The sequence below is a fragment of the Bubalus bubalis genome, chromosome 18 (assembly GCF_019923935.1).
Source record: "Bubalus bubalis isolate 160015118507 breed Murrah chromosome 18, NDDB_SH_1, whole genome shotgun sequence".
Taxonomy (NCBI): Eukaryota; Metazoa; Chordata; class Mammalia; order Artiodactyla; family Bovidae; genus Bubalus; species Bubalus bubalis.
The window spans coordinates 2,143,401-2,167,397 of record NC_059174.1 but is presented as its reverse complement, the minus strand read 5'-3'; the positions used below and the strand labels follow the sequence as shown (position 1 = coordinate 2,167,397).

General features: G+C 50.9%; 1 protein-coding gene across 3 annotated transcripts in view; it reads right to left on the bottom strand.

The window, feature by feature from the left end:
* The window catches only part of ZNRF1 (zinc and ring finger 1), an 86,019-nt gene that overhangs the window by 4,861 nt on the left and 57,161 nt on the right, over nt 1-23,997 (bottom strand). For all 3 annotated transcript variants that reach the window (XM_044931142.2, XM_044931141.2, XM_006063326.4), the window contains exon 2: nt 5,819-5,914. In XM_044931142.2, the coding sequence (XP_044787077.1) occupies nt 5,819-5,914 (96 nt within the window). The remainder of the gene's footprint in view (nt 1-5,818; nt 5,915-23,997) is intronic.

Here is a 23,997-nt window from a genome sequence, read left to right as displayed (position 1 = left end):
GACAGAGGATGAGATGGCTGGATGGCATCACCGACTCAATGGACATGAGTTTGAGTGAACTCTGGGAGTTGGTGATGGACAGGGAAGGCTGGCGTGCGCGATTCATGGGGTTGCAAAGAGTCAGACACGACTGAGCGACTGAACTGAACTGAACTGAGAAAAAAAAAAAAAAAGACACCTTACGCTCCCACCAGAAAAGAATGAATGGAAGGAAGATGCCCCGGGTGAAGCCGTAGGCACAACAGGAGGAGCAGAGCCGGGGGCCAAGCCAACACCCTCTAGGACGCCCCTGTGACATTCTGGGCACTGGTGACTCAAGTGAATAAGCCATGGTCTCAGGACTCAAGAAACTCACAGCCCAGCAGGGGAGGCTGAGCAAGACGGAAATGAACAGCATGGCGATTCCTGGAAGTCTTAGGACGCACACAGATCCAGATGTGAGAAGTGTGGGAGGCGCCTGGGCAGGGTGGGGACGGCTCAGGGAGGGGTGTTCCAGGCGAGGGGACAGCATCTGTGCACCTGGGGGGAAGGACGCTGCTGCAGAGTCATGGGGCCACGGGGGGGAGGAGAGACCAACTTCCTGAGGACGGGCTTGGGACCTGCATTCTGCTGCGGGGCCTGGGCTTTCTCTGGTTCACTGAGGGGCCCTTGGAGTCACACTCTGATCACATCTGGTCTTCTGAAACCACTAAGAGTGACTGGAAGAGCCCTCGGTGGGCAGCCCGCTCCGGAGGCTGACGGAGCACGGCAGGAGAGGGGAACTCAAGGCCAGCGCCAGCACTGGGGGTGGGAGGCTGACACGAACTGGGGCAGCTGGGCAAACTGGGGAGGAGGGGCAGCGGGCGGGCGCTCGTCATGACAGGAAGGAGCCCAGGAGGAGGGGGCCGGCTTGGGACGGAACAATGAGCTCAGCGATGGGTAGGAGGTGCTGAGCAGGAATCTCCCTGGGGACACAGCCACGGAAACCTTCCAGAATCCACGCAAGTCCAGATCTGGGGTTTAGAGGAGAGCTGTGGGCCTCAGCGGGAGGTGGGGGATACAGAGCTTAGACAAACCCAGAGAGGGCAGATGACTGAACCAGGTGAACTCTAGTATTTGAGAGGCAGGTGAAAAGAGGCAAAGTCAGCAAAAGGCTACCCAGACGTTCTCAAAACCACAGGAGAAATATCCAGAGGGTGGCTTCTGGATGTGAAAACAGCAGAGCCTGAAGCAGGAGAATTCCTCACTCCTGAAAGATTTTAATTGATTGTGGACACGGCCAGTGATATACACTGAGATTTCGTGTGTGTGTGTTCAATGAGCCTCAGGATCTTAAAAGCCAGGCAGGACACCTGGTTTTATTCCTGATTGGCAAACAGGGACAATGAGGCCAGAGAACCAGATACCTTGCTGAAGTCACAGCGGGCTGGGGACCCTGGGAGCTCAGGGAAGCAGGTGGTGCCCACACGCAGCACAGACCCCAGGAAGTGGCATCCCCCCACTGCGGAAGGCAGGAGGAGCCCAAATCCGGCAACAGGTCTGAGTGGGTTGAGTAAAACTTCCTGTCCCAATCCCTGGGGCACTAGGAATCAGCAGCCCCCAGGTGTCCCTGGGTGCCCAGCAGGGGCGGGAACATGGCTGAAGCTCAAGTCTGGCCACCACCCAGATCCTACAGGACTTCTGCTCTCTCATGCTGGGAGACCGCCGTCAGCTGCCAGGGGACCTCGCCACCCAAAGGACAGGACCCTGAACCACGCTGAGATTACTATGCAGATGGACTCCAATGCCTCTGGGCTGGGCACCCTGAGGTCCCCAGAGCTTGGATACTTGACTGATCCTGGTCAATGAGAACACAGAACCAAGCTGTTCTTTCTCCTCAAGCCCCACAAGCTCCAGCTTCCTGACACTGCATGCAAAGCCAGGGTCTCTGGCCTGGGAGGAAGCGTGGAAGTGAACCTGGCCTGAGGGGTGGTGCTGACAGGGCCAACGCTCGGCTCCAATGCAGACCAGAGAAGCAGCCCAGGGTGGTGGGCAGTGCGTCCTGCTGCCGGAGCGAGGGTGGGAGGTGGCGGCGCACTTCTGCCCGTCCCTGTCCCTGACAGCTGCCGTTCATCAAAGAGGAGCGGCTGAGGAGGAAGAGAAGAGGGAGCCCTCCTTCTCTGGGGCCAGCTGCAGGCCACGGAACCCCGAAGATGCTGCAGGGTCAGGGCTGCAGCTCAGGCTGAGGGTAGCGGCCAGGACCCCCGCGCTGCTCCTTCCACTTGGCCAACCTGCTCCCGTCCTTCAGAGACCAGGCGACAGTCTCTCCTCTGGAGCTGGAAACCAGCACCCACCTCACAGACGGCTGCGGCCCTCCCTTCGGGTAGGGGGAGGAGCCTGGCTGTGGGGAGCGCAGGCCTGACGTCGCCCAGTGAGACGCTGGAGGGGCACGGAGGTGGGTGTGGGCACTGGGGGCTGAACCCACGTCCCCAGGCCTATGGCGGTCACAACCCCGGTGAGCAGGACGGTGGGAGCCAGAGGGAGAAGCCCCACACACGCCCCAGACAGGCTCCACCTGGCCTCGCCTCCACGCCAGGTACCCAAGAGCCTGGCACTGCAGCCTACCGGGGACCGGGAAGGGGTAGTGCCACCCACGCCGGGCCATGCCAGCTCCCTTCCTGGGGAATCTCCAGGCAAAGGGGAGACTCTGAGTGGAGCGCTCCCCTACCAGCAGCAGCGTCCCACCCCAGCCCCCGGACTGCCAGTGCTGCCCAGGTGGGCTAGGCTTCCATCATGACAAGCAGAGGGGGGTCCTCAGGCCCGAGGGGCTTCCTGTTATAGAGGCTGCCCTGGGGCCCCTCAGCCCCCTCTCCCTAGGGCTCCCTCTCACCCACGCCTCATGCACAGCAAGCCAGGAGCCCTCTCCTGCCCTCCCTCTGCAGGAAGGGCACCTGCACAGACACCCCCAGACAGACCCCAGGCCGTCAAGACTCAGCCACTCCTAGCATCAGTAATAGCTCCCAGCAGCGCCCCCACTGGCTTGGGCAAACTCTCCAGCCAGGACCTGGCTCCCCAAGGCCCAAGAAAAGGCACTTCCATCACAACCACGGGGTCCCTGAGAGCAGAGACACAGGCCAAACAAGCACCATGGACATAAGTCTGCTGGCGGGGGGTAAACGAGCAGGAGGCACACCTACTTTGAGGGGAGCCAGAGTCCCTTTCCTTTAAAGAAACCTTGTGTGACATTCAGCATTTAGCTGGAGGCGATGACCTTTGGCAGAGAGGAGGGGTGGGCAGGCAGGACCTAAGAGGCAGGGCATAGGTCTGTGCCCCAGAAGAAAGCTAAGCAGACAGGAGCTTTTAAAGCTGCTCTGACAGCCACCAAGCTCGCTGAATATTGCTGGCAAAAGAGCCTGCCACATGCCAGGCTCTCCCAGAGCCAAGGAGCCCTGTTGGTCGCGGTATCGGGGCCTCCTCGGTCCCAGGACTGTGACCCTTCTGTTCACGGTAGAACCAGGCCCCTCACCTCCAGATTCACTCTACTAGCTGACCAACATGAAGGTCAAAACCTGAGTGCATGTTCTTGAGGATGCAAGTTGCCCCAGTCTCAGAACCACAGAGAGACACTGAAAAGGGAGAGAAATTACAAGACCCTGTCAAGCTGGCCACATGTATCCAAGCAAATGGGTCCCCCGACTCCATTCTCACCCCTGAGGTATCCATTCTGGGTTCAGAGCTGCCCGCAGAGGAGAAGTGAAGACAGGAGAGCCTGTGCTCTGGGGTGCACCCCCATTGCATCACCACGTCACCCCGACTCATGGGCCCGGTGCCCGTGCGGGAGCACCAGCTCCTAGTCTTCACGGTTCTCCTGAGCACTGGGTGAACCAGTTAAACTAGTCTTGCCCTTCCTAAACTGGCCTTAAAAAAAAAAAAAATCTGGCAGGTGGCTACTGGAGGCCTTCCAACCCACGGCTCAGGCCAACCCTCATAATAAGAAAAATACTACTTTCTATCAGCCTCATTTAGGAGGTTTCTTTTCCCCCCACTCTTTGGTGATTAATTTCACCTTATATAACTGCTATCCATTTCCTAAAAATTTCCCCAATTGGTGCTAGCATCTACAGAAAGGGGGTGTGTGTGTGTGTAGATGGGGAATCTCCCCGGAGTGACCAGGAATTTCAGTCAATCTTCATAAGAAAACAGCACATACCCACTAAGAAAGTCTCAGATCATCCCCTTCCCAGAAAGATTGAGAGTTTTATACCTCACAAATGCCTTAAATCTCTTCTTTTTTTCCTTTTTTGGTAGAAAAGACAGAGTAGGATGATAAGAAGTCATCAGTAAAATACAGCCTAGAGGTCCGAATTGGGATTTTGGCTTAAGGCCCCAAAAGGCCTGTGTGTATCTCAGAACAGGCCCCAGAGCAGCCCTGGAGACTCGCACTCCATATACAGACCCCAGTGGCAAATGCCTTCCTCATACCTGGAAGGTTTAGGTGTCCTTAGACAAAGCCCGCCTGTGCTAACCGTGCGGCAGTGGGGCGAGGCACCTTCTTCGCCTTAAGACAAATTCCACTGATGGCACCAGAAGCAACATGCTGCTCTTTGCCTTGGGTGATTAAGGCCTGGCTTTTACAGAAGAGGGCCTCCTGTTCACATTCACACACCCATTCTCTCAAGCACACCCTCCCCTCCCCTGCCCCCAAAGAGATGGCTTTTCAACTGTGTGTACGTCAGTCACTCAACCGTGTCTGACTCTTTGTGACTCCATGGACTGTAGCCCATCGGGCTCCACTGTCCATGGGATTCTCCAGGCAAAAATCCTGGAGTGGGTTGCCATTTCCTCCTCCTCTTCCCAACGCAGGGATCGAACCCGGGTCTCCCACATTGCAGGCAGATTCTTTACCATCTGAGCCACCAGGGAAGCTCCCAAGTGAAAGTCACTCCATCGTGTCTAACTCTTTGCAACCCCATGGGCGGTAGCCCACCAGATTCCTCTGTCCATAGAATTCTCCAGGAAAGAATACTGTTCCCCCTTCTCCAGGGGATGTTCCCAACCCAGGGATCGAACCCATGTCTGCCACATCGCAGATGGGTACTTTACCGTCTGCCTGAGCCACCAGGGAAGGCTTTTCAACTAAAGGAGGCAGAAAATGGGAACAGACCAAGAACAGTCACAGCCAGGCCTCCGGCTGGCTGGCTAACCTCTGCTCCCTCTGAGGGGATTCAGTCTGAGTGTGGCTGAGTGAGGCCAGGAGGACACCGAGGGCAACACGGCACACCCGTGCCAAAGCAAGGTACTGGGGCTTGATCCCGAGGAAACGGCAGCCCGTGGACAGAGCCTGGTGGGCTACAGTCTGTGGGGTCCCGAAGAGTGGGACATGACTGAAGCGACCGAGCACGCACGCACGTCTTTGCACAGCACGCTAGGCAGGTGTTCACTTTCACTTTGTCCACGGGGTGTCGTGGCGGGGGACTGGGGTTTCATGGAGTCCCCCGATGTACTCATGCTCAGCCCCAAGGTGGCGGGTCAGTTCTTAGTCCCCAAAGGTGTCCACACATCACATCTGTTCTGCCCTGGACAGTCAGGCTTAAGCCGGTTGTGCAAAGCTTGGCCGGGACTCCCCTTCCCCACAGAGAGCTGGTGCTCCCGCAGACCCTCAGCTGTCAGCTGTGTGTGACCAAGGCCTGTCTCCCGACCAGACGCTAGAGGAGCTAAGCGGGTAGCAGGAAGGACGGGGCGCACTAGCCTCCTGAGGGACTCCCGCCCTGCCCCGCTCCCCTTGCCCTTCCCGCTCGGAGGCAGGGTGCAGAAGCTGCCCAGAAGCCACCCCCGCCTCCTGCCCCAGCCAAGCCCTCACCGTTGTAGGAGAGACGAGGTTTGCTCAGACACATTATAAAGTGCATTTCCATCTCATCAGAAGCCACGGACTTGGAGCAAATGGGGCACTTGAAACCTGAAAGGAGAGAACAGAATGAAATGTTTTGTTTCCCCAAATCAAGCATATCCATAATAAAGGTGCAAACTCTTGTGTGACTCTGGCCATGTGGGCTTAGAATCAACACAGAGAATGACAGTCTAGATACATCCCAAACTGACTTCTGCATTAAGGCAACCAGCATTTCGTTTCTTTGTTATAGCCTCCAACTCCCACTTTTTTCACGGAGACTCACCCTTAGCAGAGACATTACTTTGCCGACAAAGGTCTGTCTAGTCAAGGCTATGGTTTTTCCAGTGGTCATGTATGGATGTGAGAGTCAGACCATAAAGAAAGCTGAGCGCTGAAGAATCAATGCTTTTTGAACTGTGGTGTTGGAGAAGACTCTTGAGAGTCGCTTGGACTGCAAGGAGATCCAACCAGTCCATCAGGAGATCAGTCCTGGGTGTTCGTTGGAAGGACTGATGCTGAAGCTGAAAATCCAATACTTTGGCCACCTCATGCGAAGAGCTGACTCATTTAAAAAGACCCTGATGCTGGGAAAGATTGAAGGTGGGAGGAGAAGGGGACGACAGAGGATGAGATGGTTGGATGGCATCACCGACTCGATGGACATGGATTTGGGTGGGCTCCGGGAGTTGGTGATGGACAGGGAGGCCTGGCGTGCTGCGGCTCATGGGGTTGCAAAGAGTTGGACACGACTGAGCAACTGAACTAAAGGGAACACCCTTGTCATGCCCCTTGCCGAAGCCTATCAGCCATCTCTGGCACCCGACTTGAGTTTTCTTTGCATTCAGATCCTTTCCCAAGGGGGGTCTAGTGGGCAGTGGGGACAGGGAGTCATTGAGCGAATCAAGGTGACTGAACAGACTGTCTTTGAATAACAAAGAGCTAACATCCTTCAGCCTCCGGCCCTCAAACCACTTAGCTGGATCACCTGGGGAAGGAACCCCTACAGGTGTGGGCACCTCCGCCCCTCAGCAAGAGCACCTTCCCTCCCGCGGCCCCCGCAGCTGTCCTTGGAGAGTGTGCGTGCAGCGGGGTGGCCCTGCACAGCACTCCCGAATGCCGCACATGCCTTGGCCACATGCTTCCAAGAGTGACAGCTGTTTCACAACCGCAGGCGACTGACCCTGCTGTTTTATTCTCCAGGAAGTTTACTCATCACACACCTGGGGAGTTTCATCAAACTGTATCAGCGCTGGATATTTTGTCGGAGAACCTTTTGAGCTGAACTCCATTATGCATTGATCGCTTTTTTATAAATTATCTTCTGACCGATTTTTACAGATGAGTACAGATTTTTACAGATAAATACAAATCTTTCCAATTTTCCCCATTTTACTTTTATTAAAATTACTTTTCAAAGGGGGAACTCCCTCCCTGATGCTCCGGCGGCTAAGACTCTTGTGCTCCCAATGCAGGGGACCTGGATTCCATCTCTGGGTCTGGGAACTAGATCTTGCATGCTGAAAATAAAGATCCCACATGCCTCAATGAAGACTTGGTGCAGCCAAATAAAAAATACTTAAAAACAAAACAAATGGGAAATTCCCTGGTGGTCCAGTGGTTAGGACTCTGCTTTCCCAGGTTTGATCCCTGGTCAGGGAACTAAGATCCCACAGGCTGCACAGTGGAGCAAAAAAAAAAAAAAAAAACCCTACTGTTTTCAAATAGATTACTTCACTTTCATTCTACTAAAAAGACCGAAAAGTCATCTATTTATTTGTCCACATCAAATTTTAAACACCACAGTGTCTCCCTTATGCAACCATAATCCCTACTTTCCCAGTCTGGAGTTTCCAGGTCAAATACAGGACGTCTAAACACTGTTGTGAAGATTTGACCCTTCTGTTGATTTTCAGCCTAAATGTCCACACAGTTTCACTGGACGCAGGAGCAGTATCTACCATGAGGAGAGGGTTCAAGGCAGAGAGGAGCTCACAGCTTCCCCAGCGTCCTTCCCGAGGGGGCTCACTCACTCTGCGGGGCAGCACCTGACCTGGACAGCTGGCGGTGCTGAGACAGGAAGCGGGCCGGCTCCCGGGCAGGGCACAAACCCGTGGCATGAAGTCTTCTCCGAACCCACCTCTCTTCAGGGACAGGGCTCTGAGCTCCAGAACCAGACAGAACACCCACAGTCCGGCCTGCTCCGGGCAAAGCGGACCTCAGACTCTGCGGCACCGACCCCACCCCCCCAGCCCCTTTCCTCAGAGACACTCAGCGTCTGTGTGCGCTGGTCCTGGAAGTGCTGCCATCTCAAGGATCTGGCTGAGCTCTGAGAAAGGGCTGTATTTTCTGATCTCTGGGTGGTTGTGAATCCATCAAAGAGAAAACCAGAACACAGAAAAGAAACATGAGAGGGGAGGGTCCACCCCGCGTCCCAGCACAGGTGAGTCTGGCACAGTGAGAATGCTCTTCTAACCTCGTCCTTCTGTCTCCCTGAATCTGCCTCAGGCCTGTGTCCTACAAATTCACCAATACTCGTACTCAATAACATTCCACAGAATGACCAGCCACCGAGAGAGCAGTTGTTCACCCTTCTTTCTCACTCAAAAGACCAAAGTTCTGCAACACTTCAAGTGACTACAAGATGCTTTCACTTTAAACTGGCCAAGTTAGGACTCTGCCTGCAGGCTGAGGGCGCAGGGCTGAGGGGAGCCCAGGATGGACCTGACAGGTCCTCAGATTGGTAAAGTGACTTCTCACTAAAGAAAAGCCCTTCACCTTGTACATTACTCACATCTCTGATTACTTAGAACAGTCATGGTTGTTACAATGGCATCATTCAAACCTTTGCACCCCACCGTGATTCCCTGAGCACAGGAGAAGGGTCAAGTTACAGCTACGATGCTGCGAAAAAGGGACACCCTGCAAGAAAGGTCTAGGAGGAAACGTCACTGGACATTTATGTCCTAGGAAAAAACAAGCTGAGATTCACAGGTTTAGGCCGATCCTCTCATGGTACAGATAAAGAAAGAGACCCTGGGAGGCCAACAGCCAAACAACTGAGGGGCTGAGCTGAGACCAGAATCAGATTTCTTAGCTCCCAACCTAAAGTCCTCGCCATTGGAGAAAAAAGAGTTGACTGTGGGTGTGATACTGTGATTTCTAATCAGAAGTATACGTTTGGCCTTTGTCCTGTTTCTGGCACAGACCTAAACTAAAACCCTTGGAATCCACTAACGAAAGGCCAACAGCATCTGGTCTTTTGTCATCACTTCCTGAAACAGCTCCAGAACCAAAGGTGAAAGAGTTAAAGGGCTGTTTATTCATAACCATCCCCTTTGAACTACACCACAGTCTATGTACATAAGGCGACTTTTGGAAAGTCCCTAGATGATAACCTAAGGATGGGGTCCAGTTGCCAAGAGAACCAACCATGTGATTAGAAGACTGGAACTTCCAGCCCCACCCCTGACCTAGAGGCTGGACCAGTCACCAGGGATTTAATCGATCATGCCTATGTGATGAAGTCCCCATTAAACCCCCAAGGAGAGGGTCTGAGAGCTCTCTGCCTGGAGGTCTGAGGAGAGCGGTGTGCCTGGAGCCAGTGTGGCTCTGCGTTCCTTCCCCCGACCTGACCCTGTGCACCTCTCTCCCTGGGCTGTTCCTGAGTTACATCTTGGCAAAATAAACCGTTGGTCTAGTGAGTGAAATGTTTCTGAGGTCTGGGAGAGGAAGGGGGCATGGGAACCTTCAATTAACAGGCAGCTGGACAGAAGCGGAGGTGACAACCTGGGCTTGTGACTGGCCTTGGAAGTGGGGGCCATCCTGGGGGGCTGAGCCTGTGGGATCGGATGCCATCTCCAGGTAGATACCCTCAGAATTAAGTTAATTGCTTGGTGGTGTTGGGAAACACACCTCAGAACAGGGTTTTCAAAAAGAGGTGGGCTGGGAAATACTAGGTCTTGGAGGAAGCGCCACTATAGTAGGAGAGACCTATATTCTAATGAAAGCAGGGTCAGTACCACTTCCATCACCTACCTCTGCGTTTGTGTGTGTGTGTGTAAGGCTAAAAAAACAAAAAACCTCAGGGTATGTTGTCATGTGAGTGGGGAAGGCCAAGATGACCCGGGTTTTCCAGCTTCAAGACCTTGGCAAGTTATCTACTCTCCCTGGACCTCAGTTCCTCATCTGAAAAAGAGAGACATCTACTTCCCTTTGGAGGATCAAATATGAAATCTGAAAGCAGGCTAAAATGACGCTGAACAAAGGTACACCATCAGCAAGTCAGGCAGTGCGTAACGGGGAAGGGGGGGCGGTGAGGGATGGGGAGACGGACCAGCGGGGCACCTTGGCCGTAACAGGGAAGGGGCGGCGGGGGCGGTGAGGGATGGGGGAGACAGACCAGCGGGGCACCTTGGCCGTAACGGGGAAGGGGCGGGGCGGTGAAGGATGGGGGAGACGGACCAGCGGGGCACCCTGGCCGCAGGTCATGCAGAAGTGTGCTGGGGCTGACCATGGCCATCTCTGCTGGGCCCCTCTCTTCAGAGCACAGGACTCTGGAGCACTGTGAATGGCGCTTCCTGTACAGCCGACAGGGAACTGTACCCACCAGGTCCCTAACCTCTAAGGCACCCACTCATGCAGGTGATCATCAACCGCATTTTCGCTGATCTGGGCAGCTTTACAGGTCTTCTCATTTGCTGGGAATATGAGGCGGGTCAGCATTAACGTTAACTCAATTTTGCAGAAGAGGACACCAGGGTAGGTCACCTGCCCAAGGTAACGCAGCCAGAGGGCCAGGGCTGGAACCCAACAGCCAGGGAGTCTCGCCTCCCAGCAAGCGCTGTGTTCCCGGGACCGTGGGACAGGCCAACCAGTGCAGGAGGGTCACATGGCAAAAGGGATGTGAAACGCTACAAACATACACACACACACACACACACACACACACACACACAAGGTATCCTCAAACATTCACCTCAAGGCTTCCACATCGTCCCAGCAATGCCCCCTGAAGCAACCATGGTCCTGGATAATCCCACAAACTGTACCAAGAGATAACTTTATTTTCCCCTGGGGGTTCTATTAATATGGAAGGACCGAGTTCTGCTTTCCTCTTGGCACTGAGCCTGTAGCATTGGTTGTAAGATGCTGAGTTTGCAAACTACCTTTTAAATGGAAAGTGAAGAGCAAAAGGTAAAATACGGACAGCCTGGGGGTGGGGGGACTAGTGACCCCAGCTCCCGTCCCAAAAGGTCCGCATGATCAGGACGGACACCGGCGCTCTGCTGCCCCAGGCGCTGCTTGGAGCTGTCCAGTCACGGCTCAGCACCAACAGCCCTACGATGACAAGTACTGTGATCTTTTTCACGTGAAATGGCTGATTTTAAAATGCCTCTTTTATCTTTATTGACTGCCCTGGGTTTCCGTTGCTGCAAGGGCTTCTCTAGTTGCCCCGAAGTTGGGCTTAGATCCGCTGCAGCACGTGGGGTCTTAGTTCCCTGACCAGGGAATGAACTCCTGTCCCCTGCACTATGATCTCTCTGAGCCACCTGATGGTTAAAAAAAAAAATCTAGGAAATTTTGATACCACTTTGAAAAAAAAGTCCCAACTGAACTAAAATCAGCCCAGCAAGCCAAGATCAAACAGTGGTCCCTGAAGTCATGCAACTGACATGATTTCCGTCAGCTTCATACAACCTCATCAGCACTCAGGAAATTCGGGAAAGAGATGCTCTCTTGTACTTCACGAGGAAGCAAGCTCCAGGTGGGACTCTTGAGGACTCTGCCCAGCAAGCCCTGGAAGCGGGGTGAGCAGACAGCATGCGCCCGCTGCCTTCCCCTGTCTAATCTCTCTTCGGAGGGCCCTGCCTGCATAGTGTCTTCGTCTGCCGGAGGGAGGAGGCGCCGCTAGCTCAGGCTGGCCGGCCACATCTGCCAGCGGCTCCCGAGCCTATCTGCCCCCCCAGGCTGTGGCAGAGGCAGGGGCACAGGACAGAGCACTGCAGGGGACTCATCTCCACCCCAGGCCTGTGCTGGGGGGCTCCACCGAATGAACACTGTTACAGGACCCTTCCACCCCCCAGTCAAGAGGAAGATCCTAACGGAGACCCCGTCTTCCTTCTTCCTCTTGCCATCAGATAAGCCCAGGGTTACACAGAGAGGTGAAGGCCAGAGCCCAGCTGCTTCCTGTCGTTCGACAAGCGTCTGGCCTGAGTGGGGGGAATCCTCGCTGGACTGAAGATCAGAGCTCCTGGGACAGGACAAGCCTGCACCTGGTATGGGGCTGTCCCCCTGCTATCCTGGGTTAAAGGGAGGTGGTGTCAGTGAGCTCCCTGGCAGAGAACCAAGAGGGACCCAGGAACACACACGTGGTCATACACGTCCAGCGTCTTCTGGGACAGGGTTAACTGGGCCCCTTGGACTTGACCCAGCTGCTTCCATCTGACCAGAAGAGCAAGTGAGGAAAGATGGGGAAAACCAGCTCAAGTTACAACTCCCTCGTGCCTCTACAGCATTTATCTTGCAATACAAAGGAAAGCTTTTCTCATTTTCCAAAACTGCAACCTTCTCCTTTAAGACCTGATTTCTTGGACAGGCAGAACGCGTGCTCTCACGTTGCCCCAGTTCCCTTCCGGACCCTCCCTCTAAGCTGATGCGCTATTTTAGCCCTGCCCCAGTTCTGCCTGTCTCTGGGATCACCTAAAGGGAGAAGATGCAGAAGCAGCAGCCAGGGAAAAGGAAGCCACGCCAGACAGGCCCTCCACCCTGGTGGGGGCTGAAGGAATTCCTCCCACGGAGGGGCGCAGGGAGCACCCCCCACTCTGTCCCTACCAGCCAGGGCCTGGTGTCCTGCCAGATTTCTCCCTCTCACATTCTTGTGGTGCCTAATACCTGTTAAGTGAGACTTGACTACATGAATTCTACTAAATGGGATTTATTACAATGAAAGGCCAAAGGGTAATGCTGGATGACTTATTTTTCTATACCGAAGAAATGTGTCCCCAAGAGCACATGAGTAAGTATCACATTCTTAACACACACTGACTGTCTCTCTCTCTCTCCCTCCATCAAAGAAACAACTGGAAACCAATGCACAGTTTATCAGTGGTTGATGTCTGGGCCATTCTCTCCTGCAGAACATCCTGAACTAGGGAAAGGCCCACCAGTTCTGACTGTTGCCTCTTTCGACACACCTCTTCTGGACTCAGCCTCTTGTTCTAGAGTCTGGGGCTCACCTACTGTCCCAGGAGTCAACAGAATTCTCATAGCAAGTATCAGGAGACAGCCCCAAGGATAGATACTTAAAATCAATTTAATACCCAATGCGTCTGTCTGTGTATGTACTTAACCTATCTGTTGTGTTGGTTAATTTTGTGTTTACTGGGTCATGGGGTGCACAGATATTTGGTTACACATTATATCTGGGAGTTTCTGAATGAGATTAACATTTGAGTTCGAAGAGTGAGTAAAGCAGATTGCCCTTCCCAGTATGGGCTGGAATCATTCAATTTGTGGAAGACCTGCAGAGAATAAAAAGGCAGAGGAACAGAAATATATATATATATCTATCCCATTGGTTTGGTTTCTCTGGAGAACTCAAATACATTTCTTTATTAGAATGTCAAATGTTCAAGTTTAAAAGACTGACAACAACAAATGTTGGTGAGGATATGGAACAACTGGAACTCTCATATTCTTGGAGGGACCATAAGAAGACACAGTCATTTTGGGAAAAGGTCTGGTAGTTCTTTGTAAGACAAAACACACACTTAGCCTAACCCAAGAGGTTGTTGTGCGCAGTTGCTTAATCACATCCTACTCTTTGTGGCCCCACGGACTGTAGCCCACCAGTCTCCTCTGTCCATGGAATTTTCCTGGCATGAATACTGGCGTGGGTTGCCACTTCCTACTCCAGGGGATCTTCCTGAACCAGGGATCGAACAAGTGCCTCTTGCATCGTCTGCGTTGGCAGGTAGATTCTTTATCACAGGAGCCCTCCTAACACAAGAATTACTGTCTAAATATTTATCCAAAAGAAACAAAAACATATGTCTATATGAATATGTATCAGAATATTCATCAAAGCTTTATTCTTAGTAAGAAATCTCTGAAAAAATCCAACTGATCATCAATAGAATGGATAAACTGTGATATAATCATGGAATGCAATTAGAACACTACTCAGCAATAAGCAGCATAAACTACTGATACATGGAACACAGATGATTATTAAAAACATGCTGAGTGAAGTGCGTGAAAGAGCACCTGTAATAGGAATTATACAAAGTTCTAGAACAGGGAAAGCTAATCTACGGTGGAAAAAATCAGAACAGTGGATGTCTCTAGTGGGTAGCAGTTGGGGCAGAGATTAATTGAAAAAGGTTCAGAGAAGCTTTTGGGGTGATGAAAATACTGTGTCATGGGGATGTCACAGGGAGGGCTTAGGTTACACACACACGTGTATCTGTCAGAATTCTGTGAACGTACGCTGAAGATAGGAGATTTCACTGGTGTACATTTCACCTCAACCAGAAAAAACTGTAGGCAAATACTGAACTGTAGTTAATGACGGGCTGAATGAAGCATTTAGAGGGAGGTGTACTAATGTCTACATTAAAACAAAATGCATCAAAAAGTACGATATATAAGCTAAACTTTTCAAATTTTATGTATGTTTAAAATTTTCATAATATAATGCTGGAAAAAGTGTCATTTGATAATTTGCTTTTTCCTTTCTGAGACTGGATGTGTTTTATTTCTTTTCTTGCTTAATTGCTATGGCTAAGATTTCCAGTACCTGACTGTATAGATCACAACAAACCGTGGAAAATTCTGAAAGAGATGGGAATACCAGACCACCTGACCTGTCTCCTGAGAAATCTGTACGTAGGTCAAGAAGCAACAGTTAAAACTGGACATGGAACAACAGACTGGTTCCAAATTGGAAAAGGAGTATGTCAAGGCTGTATACTGTCACCCTGCTTATTCAACTTATATGCAGAGTATATCATGTGAAATGCCAGGCTGGATGAAGCACAAGCTGGAATCAGGACTGCTGGGAGAAAGATCAATAACCTCAGATATGCAGATGACATCACCCTTATGGCAGAAAGAGAAGAACTAAAGAGCCTCTTGATCAAAGTGAAAGAGGAGAGTGAAAAAGCTGGCTTAAAATTTAACATTCAAAAAACTAAGATCATGGTATCCAGTCTCATCACTTCATGACAAATAGATGGGGAAACAATGGAAACAGTGACAGACTTTTTTTGGGCTCCAAAATCACTGCAGATGGTGACTGCAGCCATGAAATTAAAAGACACTTGGTCCTTGGAAGAAAAGCTATGACCAACCTAGACAGCATATTAAAAAGCAGAGACATTACTTTGCCAACAAAGGTCTGTCTAGTCAAAACTATGGTTTTTCCAGTAGTCACATATGGATGAGAGAGTTGAACTATAGAGAAAGCTGAGTGCCGAAGAATTGATGCTTCTGAACTGTGGTGTTGGAGAAGACTCTTGAGAGTCCTTTGGACTGCAAGGAGATCAAACCAGTCAATCCTAAAGGAAATCAGTCCTGAATGTTCACTGGATGGACTGATGTTAAAGCTGAAACTCCAATACTTTGGCCACCTGATGTGAAGAACTGACTCACGGGAAAAGACCCTGATGCTGGGAAAGATTGAAGGCAGGAGAAGGGGACAACAAAGGATGAGACGGTTGGATGGCATCACTGACTTGATGGACATGAGTTTGAGTAAGCTCTGAGAGTTGGTGATGGACAGGGAGGCCTGGCGTGCTGCAGTCCATGGGGTCGCAAAGAGTCAGACATGACTGAGCAACTGAACTGAACTGAACCATGTTAGATAAACGTTCGCCTGGGTATACGATTCTTGAGTTGCCTTCCTTTCTTCCTCAGTGGTCTGCAGATAAAATTCTATCATTTTTTAGCTTCCTGGAGTTGCAAATAGAAAATCTGATGCCAGTGTGATTCTTTTTCCTTTGTAATTGGTATGTTCCTTTGGCCTGAAAGCTTGAAAGATTTTTCTTTCCATCCTAAGAGTTAAGCAATATTACTAGGATACTCTTAGATGTATCTTAAGTTTTTTCCCTTCATGGTAGGTCAGGAATGCCGTTTACCAAATATTTCTAGCTTTCCTCCTTCCGGCTGTATGGTAGGAACATATGTGCCTCCCTCTGAAGTTAACAGTGGGATTGTGATTTGCTTTGGTGAATAAAATAGGAGAAGTGATATACGCACTTCCAAGCCAACGTTAAGTGCTATTAATAGTTCATGATTCAAAGCCTCTGTCACCTTTTGTTCATGAATAACAACAAGCAAAACCCCCTCCTCCCATACCTATACTGGCTACTGCATCATGGGGGGAAATAAACTTGTTGAGTTAAACTACTGACCGTATGGACTGTTTGCTATTACATTTTAACCTACTTCTAGCCTGTCCTCACTGATACCCCCTTCCTTTACCTTTTTCTCCTTTGAGTGCCCCTACTACTTGTATGTCAAGTGTCTTGGTTCCATCTTCCAGGTGGGTCTCTTGTCTCCTCTTCCATAACTTCTCTGTCTTAGCATCTGCTCAGGAGTTCAGCCTTTATGACTCCTCCAGGCCCTGCCTGCCCCTGCTTGCTGGAAGAGGTCAACGGTTGGCAGCAGAATCAAAGCAATGAGACATGCATTCCGATTAGAAGCCTCTCTGCCCAGATATCCACACTTCCCTCTTTTAAATATACATTCTCTTTGTATCAGTAACAGTCCACATACGTGTCATTTTCAATGCCTCTGCATTCTACAGTAATAATATACTGTGCTTGGCTATCTTCTTCTGTGGGTGTTTAGATTCCCAGTTGTTGCCTACTATAAAGATTCTCTCAGTAGTGACTTCCATTCTGTACTCTAAGCAAGGAAGAGATACCCATGTATTTTTGCTGTTTCTGGATTCTAGGCTGACTGGTCTGGAAGAAAGAAAATTATATTAGGAGTCAAAAGAAATAGGCTCCCTTTATCACTAGCCGGGTGGCCTTGTACAAGCTCCTCAGTAATATCTGCATAGCATAGCACCCTGCCTTCTTTCCCATATAGTTCTAAAATCCAACCAGCAGTGGATATGCAAGTGCTCTGTGCAGAGCACAGTCATGTGAAATATGAGGTGGCCATTTTACTTGGCTGCACTTAGTGCAACTTGAACATACAGAGACTTGCTAGTAAATCTGCCTATTTGAGGAAATATACAAATTCTTTGGGCAAAGAAGTGAAAAATGAGCTGATCCTATGTAATGTATTTTTGTGGACTCTGAGATGCCATCAATTTAAGTGGAGTGTAATTGCTTTACAATGCTGTTCCAGTTTTTACTGTACAACAGCGTGAATCAGCTACAAGGTTACACATGTCCCCTCCCTCTAGAACCTCTCTCCTATCCCCCAAGGTCCCACCTCTCTAGGTCACCACAGAGCAGAGCTGTGTTCCCTGTTCCGCACAGCAGGCTTCGGCTCGTTATCTGTTTTACACACAGCAGTGTATATATGTCAATGCTACTCTCTCGATTTGTCTCCCCCTCTGCCATCATTTTAAGAGGCACCATTATGAACCTCCAAGAAAGAGAAAAAAGCTGTCAGTTGTAATTTGGGCATGTGAGTATATGACACATCCCGATTTTAGAGTTAAATTGTGTTTAGTTGTTAAATTGTGAAATGTATGTGCCTTACAATCAATGGATGTATGAAAAACACATACGTAAATACTTTTTAAATACACAGGCTGAATCCCAATCAGTACATCTATCCCGTTCATTGGCAAAATGAGAACAGGCTCACTGGAGTGCCTATCGTGGGAACAAGGGCAAGAGCTGCAGGCTGTGCATGTGGGCATGTGCCTGGTGACTGCAAACTCGCCCACGGCCACGGCAAGCCCCGGCTGCGCTCCTGCCAGGTGGGGCCCGACACCAGCGCTCCAGCCAAGAGAAGAGCGGGAAAAGCATTTGCCAGGAGCAGGAGCTATGCTGCTAACTGGTCCCGTTCCCCTTGACCCTCTAACCCATTTCTTCCATAAAGAGGCCCTGGAAGGACTATCCTGGAAGGATTACTGGGTGGAGGGAAGCAAGAAGGGACATGACAGTCTGATGACCTGGGCCTGAGCAAGGACAAATACAAAAAGGATGAAAGGCTCCGTGTGAGAATGATCAAGTCCCCAGCCACTGACCAGGAAACATTACTGTCAAATGATAACCCCTCATCGCATGGCTAGCATGCTGGGCCAAACTCAGGGGCAGCCAATCATGACTCAGTGGACGTGGTCTCCAGATGAACATCTGGCTTTTAGTACGGAGATGTCTTAATTAAAGGATAGCTCATCTGTTCAAAGAGGAAGATGGCCCAGGACCCAAAGGATCAAGGCAGAATTCCTTCAGATTCTTAGATATTAGGCTTATCTATAAGCTAGGCAATAAGACAGACAAGGCTGGCTGGGAAATGCCCAGTTACTCAGCCAAGTACCATGCTTTCCTCTCAATGGCGGTCTCGCCTCCATTCCATGCCCCAACACAGCACAGGCCCACATCCTCCGGACCCAGCACCCACAGCCGTGGTTAGAGGGGGCTTTCTGGAGTCTGGGCAATGCCGCAGTGCATCTGTGGAACAGGCAGGACTGCTCAGGCTTCTCCTCATAAACTCAACTGCATCAAGCAGGGCCAAGGAGCCCCCTCCCTCAGAAGAGACAAAGGGAACGTAACATCTGGGTTTTAGGCAGAAAAGGCAGTTACCACCCCCAGAGATATGGGGACTGCCTCCACAGCGACGGCAGATGCGAGCCTCACTTCTTCCGATTCTGAGGGGGATACTGTCTGAGCAGGACATGCGCCATGCAGGCCTACCCTCACACGTAAAAGGTGCCCTCCGCTGACTTTCCCAGAGAAATGGGACTATACTTGGAGTCACCCTATTGTCAGCCCATACTCTTCCAAGTCCTGGGATCCTGACTGATAAAATTTCCAACTTTTAAGTAACTTTTAAAAAATGGTGTGTGTGTGTGTGTGAGAGAGAGAGAGAAAGAGAAGGTGGAGTTGGAGGAGAGAAGGAGAGTTAACAAAGAGAAAAGGACAAAGATAGAAATTTCTGCACAAAACCCATGCAGGACCAAGAGTTTATTTCTGGGTTTCTGAAGGCACTGTCCATCCCGATGCACATAAGCCTGATAGAGATTTTTCACTTACAAGAAAGAAAACGCCTAAACACACCATGAGATCATGTTCAGCCAGCATCTGACTCACCCGGCGAATGGACAGGACACTCTCATCTGAGTGACCGCTCATTCTGAAAAATGCCATTTGCCTAGCACTGTGGGACCTGCATCTATCTACTCATGCTGACAGCCCTGGCTGCCGTGTCCCTGGAGGTCTGCCAGAAGCCCCCTCCACAGCCCCCAGTATCATCTCAGGATGCAGATCTCACGCTGCTGTACATGCTCTACAGAAACCATTAGCTCCGGTCGGGCCCTGCCACGCGGCCACACGGCAGGCTGAGCTGGGTTATCTGCAAGGATGAGTGCTGGCTGGCGTCTCGCCTGGGCCTAGAGACCTGGCCCCTTCTCAGCAGGGGATCCGCTGCTCATCCGCACCTCCAATACAGAAGGAGATGTAGGCAGGAACTCGGCGGACACGATCCTGCCGGCCACAACTGTGCTTTGAAATGGCTTCTAAAGAGGAAGAAGCCAAAAGAATAGAAAGAGGTTGTTTTGAGAGCTCAAGAGCAGTGAAGTGATCAATCCTGTGAAAGAGAACTGTCAGGGCAAGAGAAGACCTTCATGCTTCAGTCCTTGATTTCCTGTCATCCACAGCTTTGAGTACCACAGAGAAAGAGATGAGGGGACCCTAAAGAGCTACGAGGTACTGACCAGTGAGTTAAAAAGGATTTCCCAGGGACCCTCCAGACACAAAGCACAGGCAGGAAGGGCCATCAACTCTAAGATCCCTGAAACAGCGAATGACCCCTATCAAGATGTGTCACGTGTGCCACTGTACTGATGGCTTGGAGTCTAGGAGACAAAACGGGAGAGGTCGGTGTGGGGGAGCCCAGAGGGTAAAGGGGGAGACTCCCGTGTAGTAGCAGGAACATGGCAACACCGCCTCATCTTGCCTCATAGTAGTTCCAAGGTTAAAAAAGTCAGAGATCTCCTAATGATACATGATCTGGCTGACTGGCAAGCAAAATATTAGTAACATGCTGCAACATGAAAATCAAGTATATGTCAGTGGACAAAATATTAAGCCACTAAGCATTCCCTGTATTGGACCTTACCCATGAATGCTGATGAGAAATGGGAACGCCACGCAAACTGGAATTAAATTCTTTCTTCACTTTGATCTTTTGCTGTGATAACCACGATTACATAGGTTTTGACATTTCCTTATTTCATTGAGTCAGCACATCAACTTCCCCAAATACTGGTATCAGGAACATAAACACTGACAAATATCACTAACTGAAATCCATGGAAGACATGAGAATTAAAACACGAGCAGCCAAGCAGAATGGAACAAGGTGGTTAGGACTCAGAATTCCAGCACTCAAGTCACGCATTTTGGAGCCAAGGGGAAATCACCTGACCTCTCTGAGCTTCCATTTTCTCACCTGTAAACCAGGAATAATTTTACCAACTGAGCCTCTGAATGAGAACATATGTGTAAATAGCTATAGAAGTGTTTGGCTGGCAGAATAATAGTCGCTAAAAGGTGTCCACACCCTAACCTCTGGAAGCTGCAAATGTTACTGTTTTTATATAAAAATATACTTTTTATTGTGGTACAGTTACTTTATGTAAATATTATCTTGTATGGAGAAAAGGGCCTTACAGATGTGAAAAATTAAGGATTTTAAAATGGAAGACTATCCTGGATCATTTGGGGCGGGGGCGGGGGGCCAATATGGTTACAGATTCTTTACAAGGTAAAAGAGATAGCCAGGGAATCAGATGTCAGACAGATGTTTGAAAATGCTAGCCGCAGGCTCTGAAGACAAAGGAAGGCGCCATGAGCCAAGGAGAGCGGGTGGCCTCCAGAAGCTCCAAAAGACGAAGAAATGGCTTCTCTGGAACCGCCACAAGAAATGCAATCCTGGTGAAACCTTGGTCATTTCAGGAATTTTAACCTCCAAAAATGTAAGGCAATAAATTTGTGTTGTGATCATTTGTTACATCTGTAACAGGAAACCAACACAAAACATAACAGGAGCTGTGGCTATTTCCCAAAAGGAACAACTTGTTACAGGGGAGCTGCCGGCTTGACAAGAAGTTACCGAAGCGTGGTGTCCTGTCTCCGGCGTCAGTGAGGACTGCACGGCCAGCCGCTCCCCACACTCACGCGGGGAGCAGCCAAGGGAGGCAGGCAGTCTGTTGCTCTTACTCCGGTCACTAAGCTCACTAAGCGTAAGAAACAAGGCAAAACGTTACATTGTCTTGACCCTCAAGGAACTGACGATCTGCTCGGGAAGAAGAGAGAAGTAGGGCCATATGGCTCTCATTTTCCCTGCCATTTCCAGAGCCTTCAGGGACTGATGGCGTTGGGAACGTATGTGACGTGTAGCCTCTTGACCTGGGTGCTCCTGGAACAGATGTCAGAGGATCCATCAACCTCCCTAAACAACATAATTGGAGTGTTTTTCTTGGGTATGAATCTGTAGATTTAGATTGTCAGAAGGGTTTGGGTTTAAAACCCCAAAGTTCGGAACTATTTGGATAGCAAGAGAAAGATTACAAACACGTGGAACCAGGCTCTCCAGGGCTCTTCCTTACAATCAGGGTCTTTACAACAAGTTCCATTAAATGCACTTTCCCTCGCTACTGAGTCAGCACGTGGGCCAGGCATCCCCTAACACGATCCTCTCTCAGTTCCACTTCCACCACTGTAAATGAGCAGCTGCCCCGCGTACCATGAATAGCACCTGCAAAGAGTTGTCTGCAATGGGCCTCTTCACTCCCCCTGCTTCCATTCCCTCCTGAGCTACTCTACACCCCCAAACTGCCCTCACCAAGGTTACCAACGACTCCCAGGCGGCGGTTATCTGCAAGTCACTTCTCCAACCATCAGCGGTGTCTGAGAAAGCGACCCTCCTGCTCCTGTCCCGCGGGGCTCCACTGGCTTTCCGGTCCCCGTAAGGACCCTCTCCCTGACGATGTCCGTTCCCTCACATGGTCTCAGACCACCCTCCTACAACACCCAGCCCTCTCCAGATGCACCCTGTCAGCGTTCACGGCCTCTGCACCTGCGTCACCCCCACGATGCCGCACGCTCCCTGGAGGCCCCTTTACTGCTGTGTCCCCAGAGGGTGGCAGAGGGTGGGATCCTGAAAACATCTGTCGGGTGAACAAACACCGCACTTTGTGGAACTGGGTGAGAAGGCTCCAGCTGTATAACCGGGGACAGAGAGCAAGGGGAGGCTACGTCAGACTGTGAGCCGGTTCCCAGCAGAGGTTCACCTGCTGCCACCTGGGGCTCCAGCAACTGCCACACCACGGGAGCGCCACGTGGGATCACAGTGTGCGAGACGGAACGTCGGTTAGAACCCACTGCGGTCACGCTGCTTCCTGCCCACGCCTGTGGTCCCCATGAGGGCGCGCGTGGTAATCACACGGGCGTGTGCACAGGCTGCAGGTGCCCTGCCACCAGCACTGCGGTGTGCAGCGGATGTGGGGCTTTGGCTGCCACCTGGGCAGGCCTTGAAAGCACTGGGGGCAGGAAAAAGGTCAGCCCTGCCCCCACACTGCCCCCAGACCAAGCCTCGCTAAGCTAGCACCCTCAAGTTCCCACTGCTTCGAGCAACAAGGGCGGGCAGAGCCCCACCCCTCGCCCCCTCGGGGCAGTGCCCAGGGGCAGTGGAAGAGCAGCAGCTGGTGACCTGGGTCTTCTACCCCAAGGTGAGGGCCGCCAGGAACCCAGGGGCCATTTCCTGGACAGGGGAGCTTCTGAATGCTTCAATAGTCTGATAGATACATTTCCTTTTACAAAGCCTTATTATGGAGAATTTCAGACATACAAAAAAACAGGATGTAATGAGCTCCCAGGCACTCATCACCCAGCTTCAGCAGTGATTAACTCAGATCAAGTCAGTCTCTTTTTCCCCTGGGGTGGCCATGTCTTGGTGTGTGGAGACAATCACGGTTTAAACTTCATGTCCTAATGGAATTACTAGCCCCCTTGTATCCGCCTGCAGCGCAGGAGACTTGGATTCAATCCCTGGGTTGGGAAGATCCCTGGAGAAGGGAATGGCCACCCACTCCAGGATTCTGGCCTGGCACAACTGAGTGGCTTTTACTTTCACTTTGTTCAGTCTCAAAACATGCCTAGGATTGGACAATAAATTACACGGTCACCTGATCTTTACCCCACTCACCTGGTTTATCTTGAAGTCAATTTCAGATAAGTCTGTTCATAAATATTTCAACATGTGTTCCAAAGATTTATACAGCTCAACACTCCAGGTATCGACCTGCCCACCCTGAAAGGCTCTGTGCACTCAGGTCCTCCATATCCACTTTGTGGGCTGACCACACGATTCCAGCTCATGCCACTGGGCAGCCAAACGCACGGAGAAGCCAAACGTGCACCGACTCAAGCTGGCGACTCCGCTGGATGGCCGCCTGCTCATGCCTCCAGGCAGAGGTCGAGAAAAGCCGTGGACAATGGGACACTGGGACAATCCCCAGCACCGTGGATCGTGTTCCACGTGGACACAGAAGGAGCAGAATGAGTCTCAATTATTCCGAGTAAAGGAATTCATGCTTCAAACCGATCCACAAGAGAATACAGCCCCAACCTTTGCCTCCGTTTTCTGGATGGTATCACAGCAAGGCTTCAGAGGCAGGCTAAAAGCTGGGGCAGTCTACGCAACATACTTTCTCAACACTTAGCAGAGAAAATGGAGAGAAGCGGGATACAATCACTTCTTTTGAATCTTTAGAAGAAATGATAGGATAAAGTTCACTGCTCTATGACCAAGTGAGCCCATTTCTGGTAGGTTTCCCTGAGAAATCCTCCTTCAGGCCCATCAGAAGATGGTTCGGAAAGTTCCCCACCGCAGGGCGGCAGCGAGCTGCAGGCAGCCCGGGTGAAGAGCGGGAAAGGTAAGTGCCATGCAAGTGCGGACAC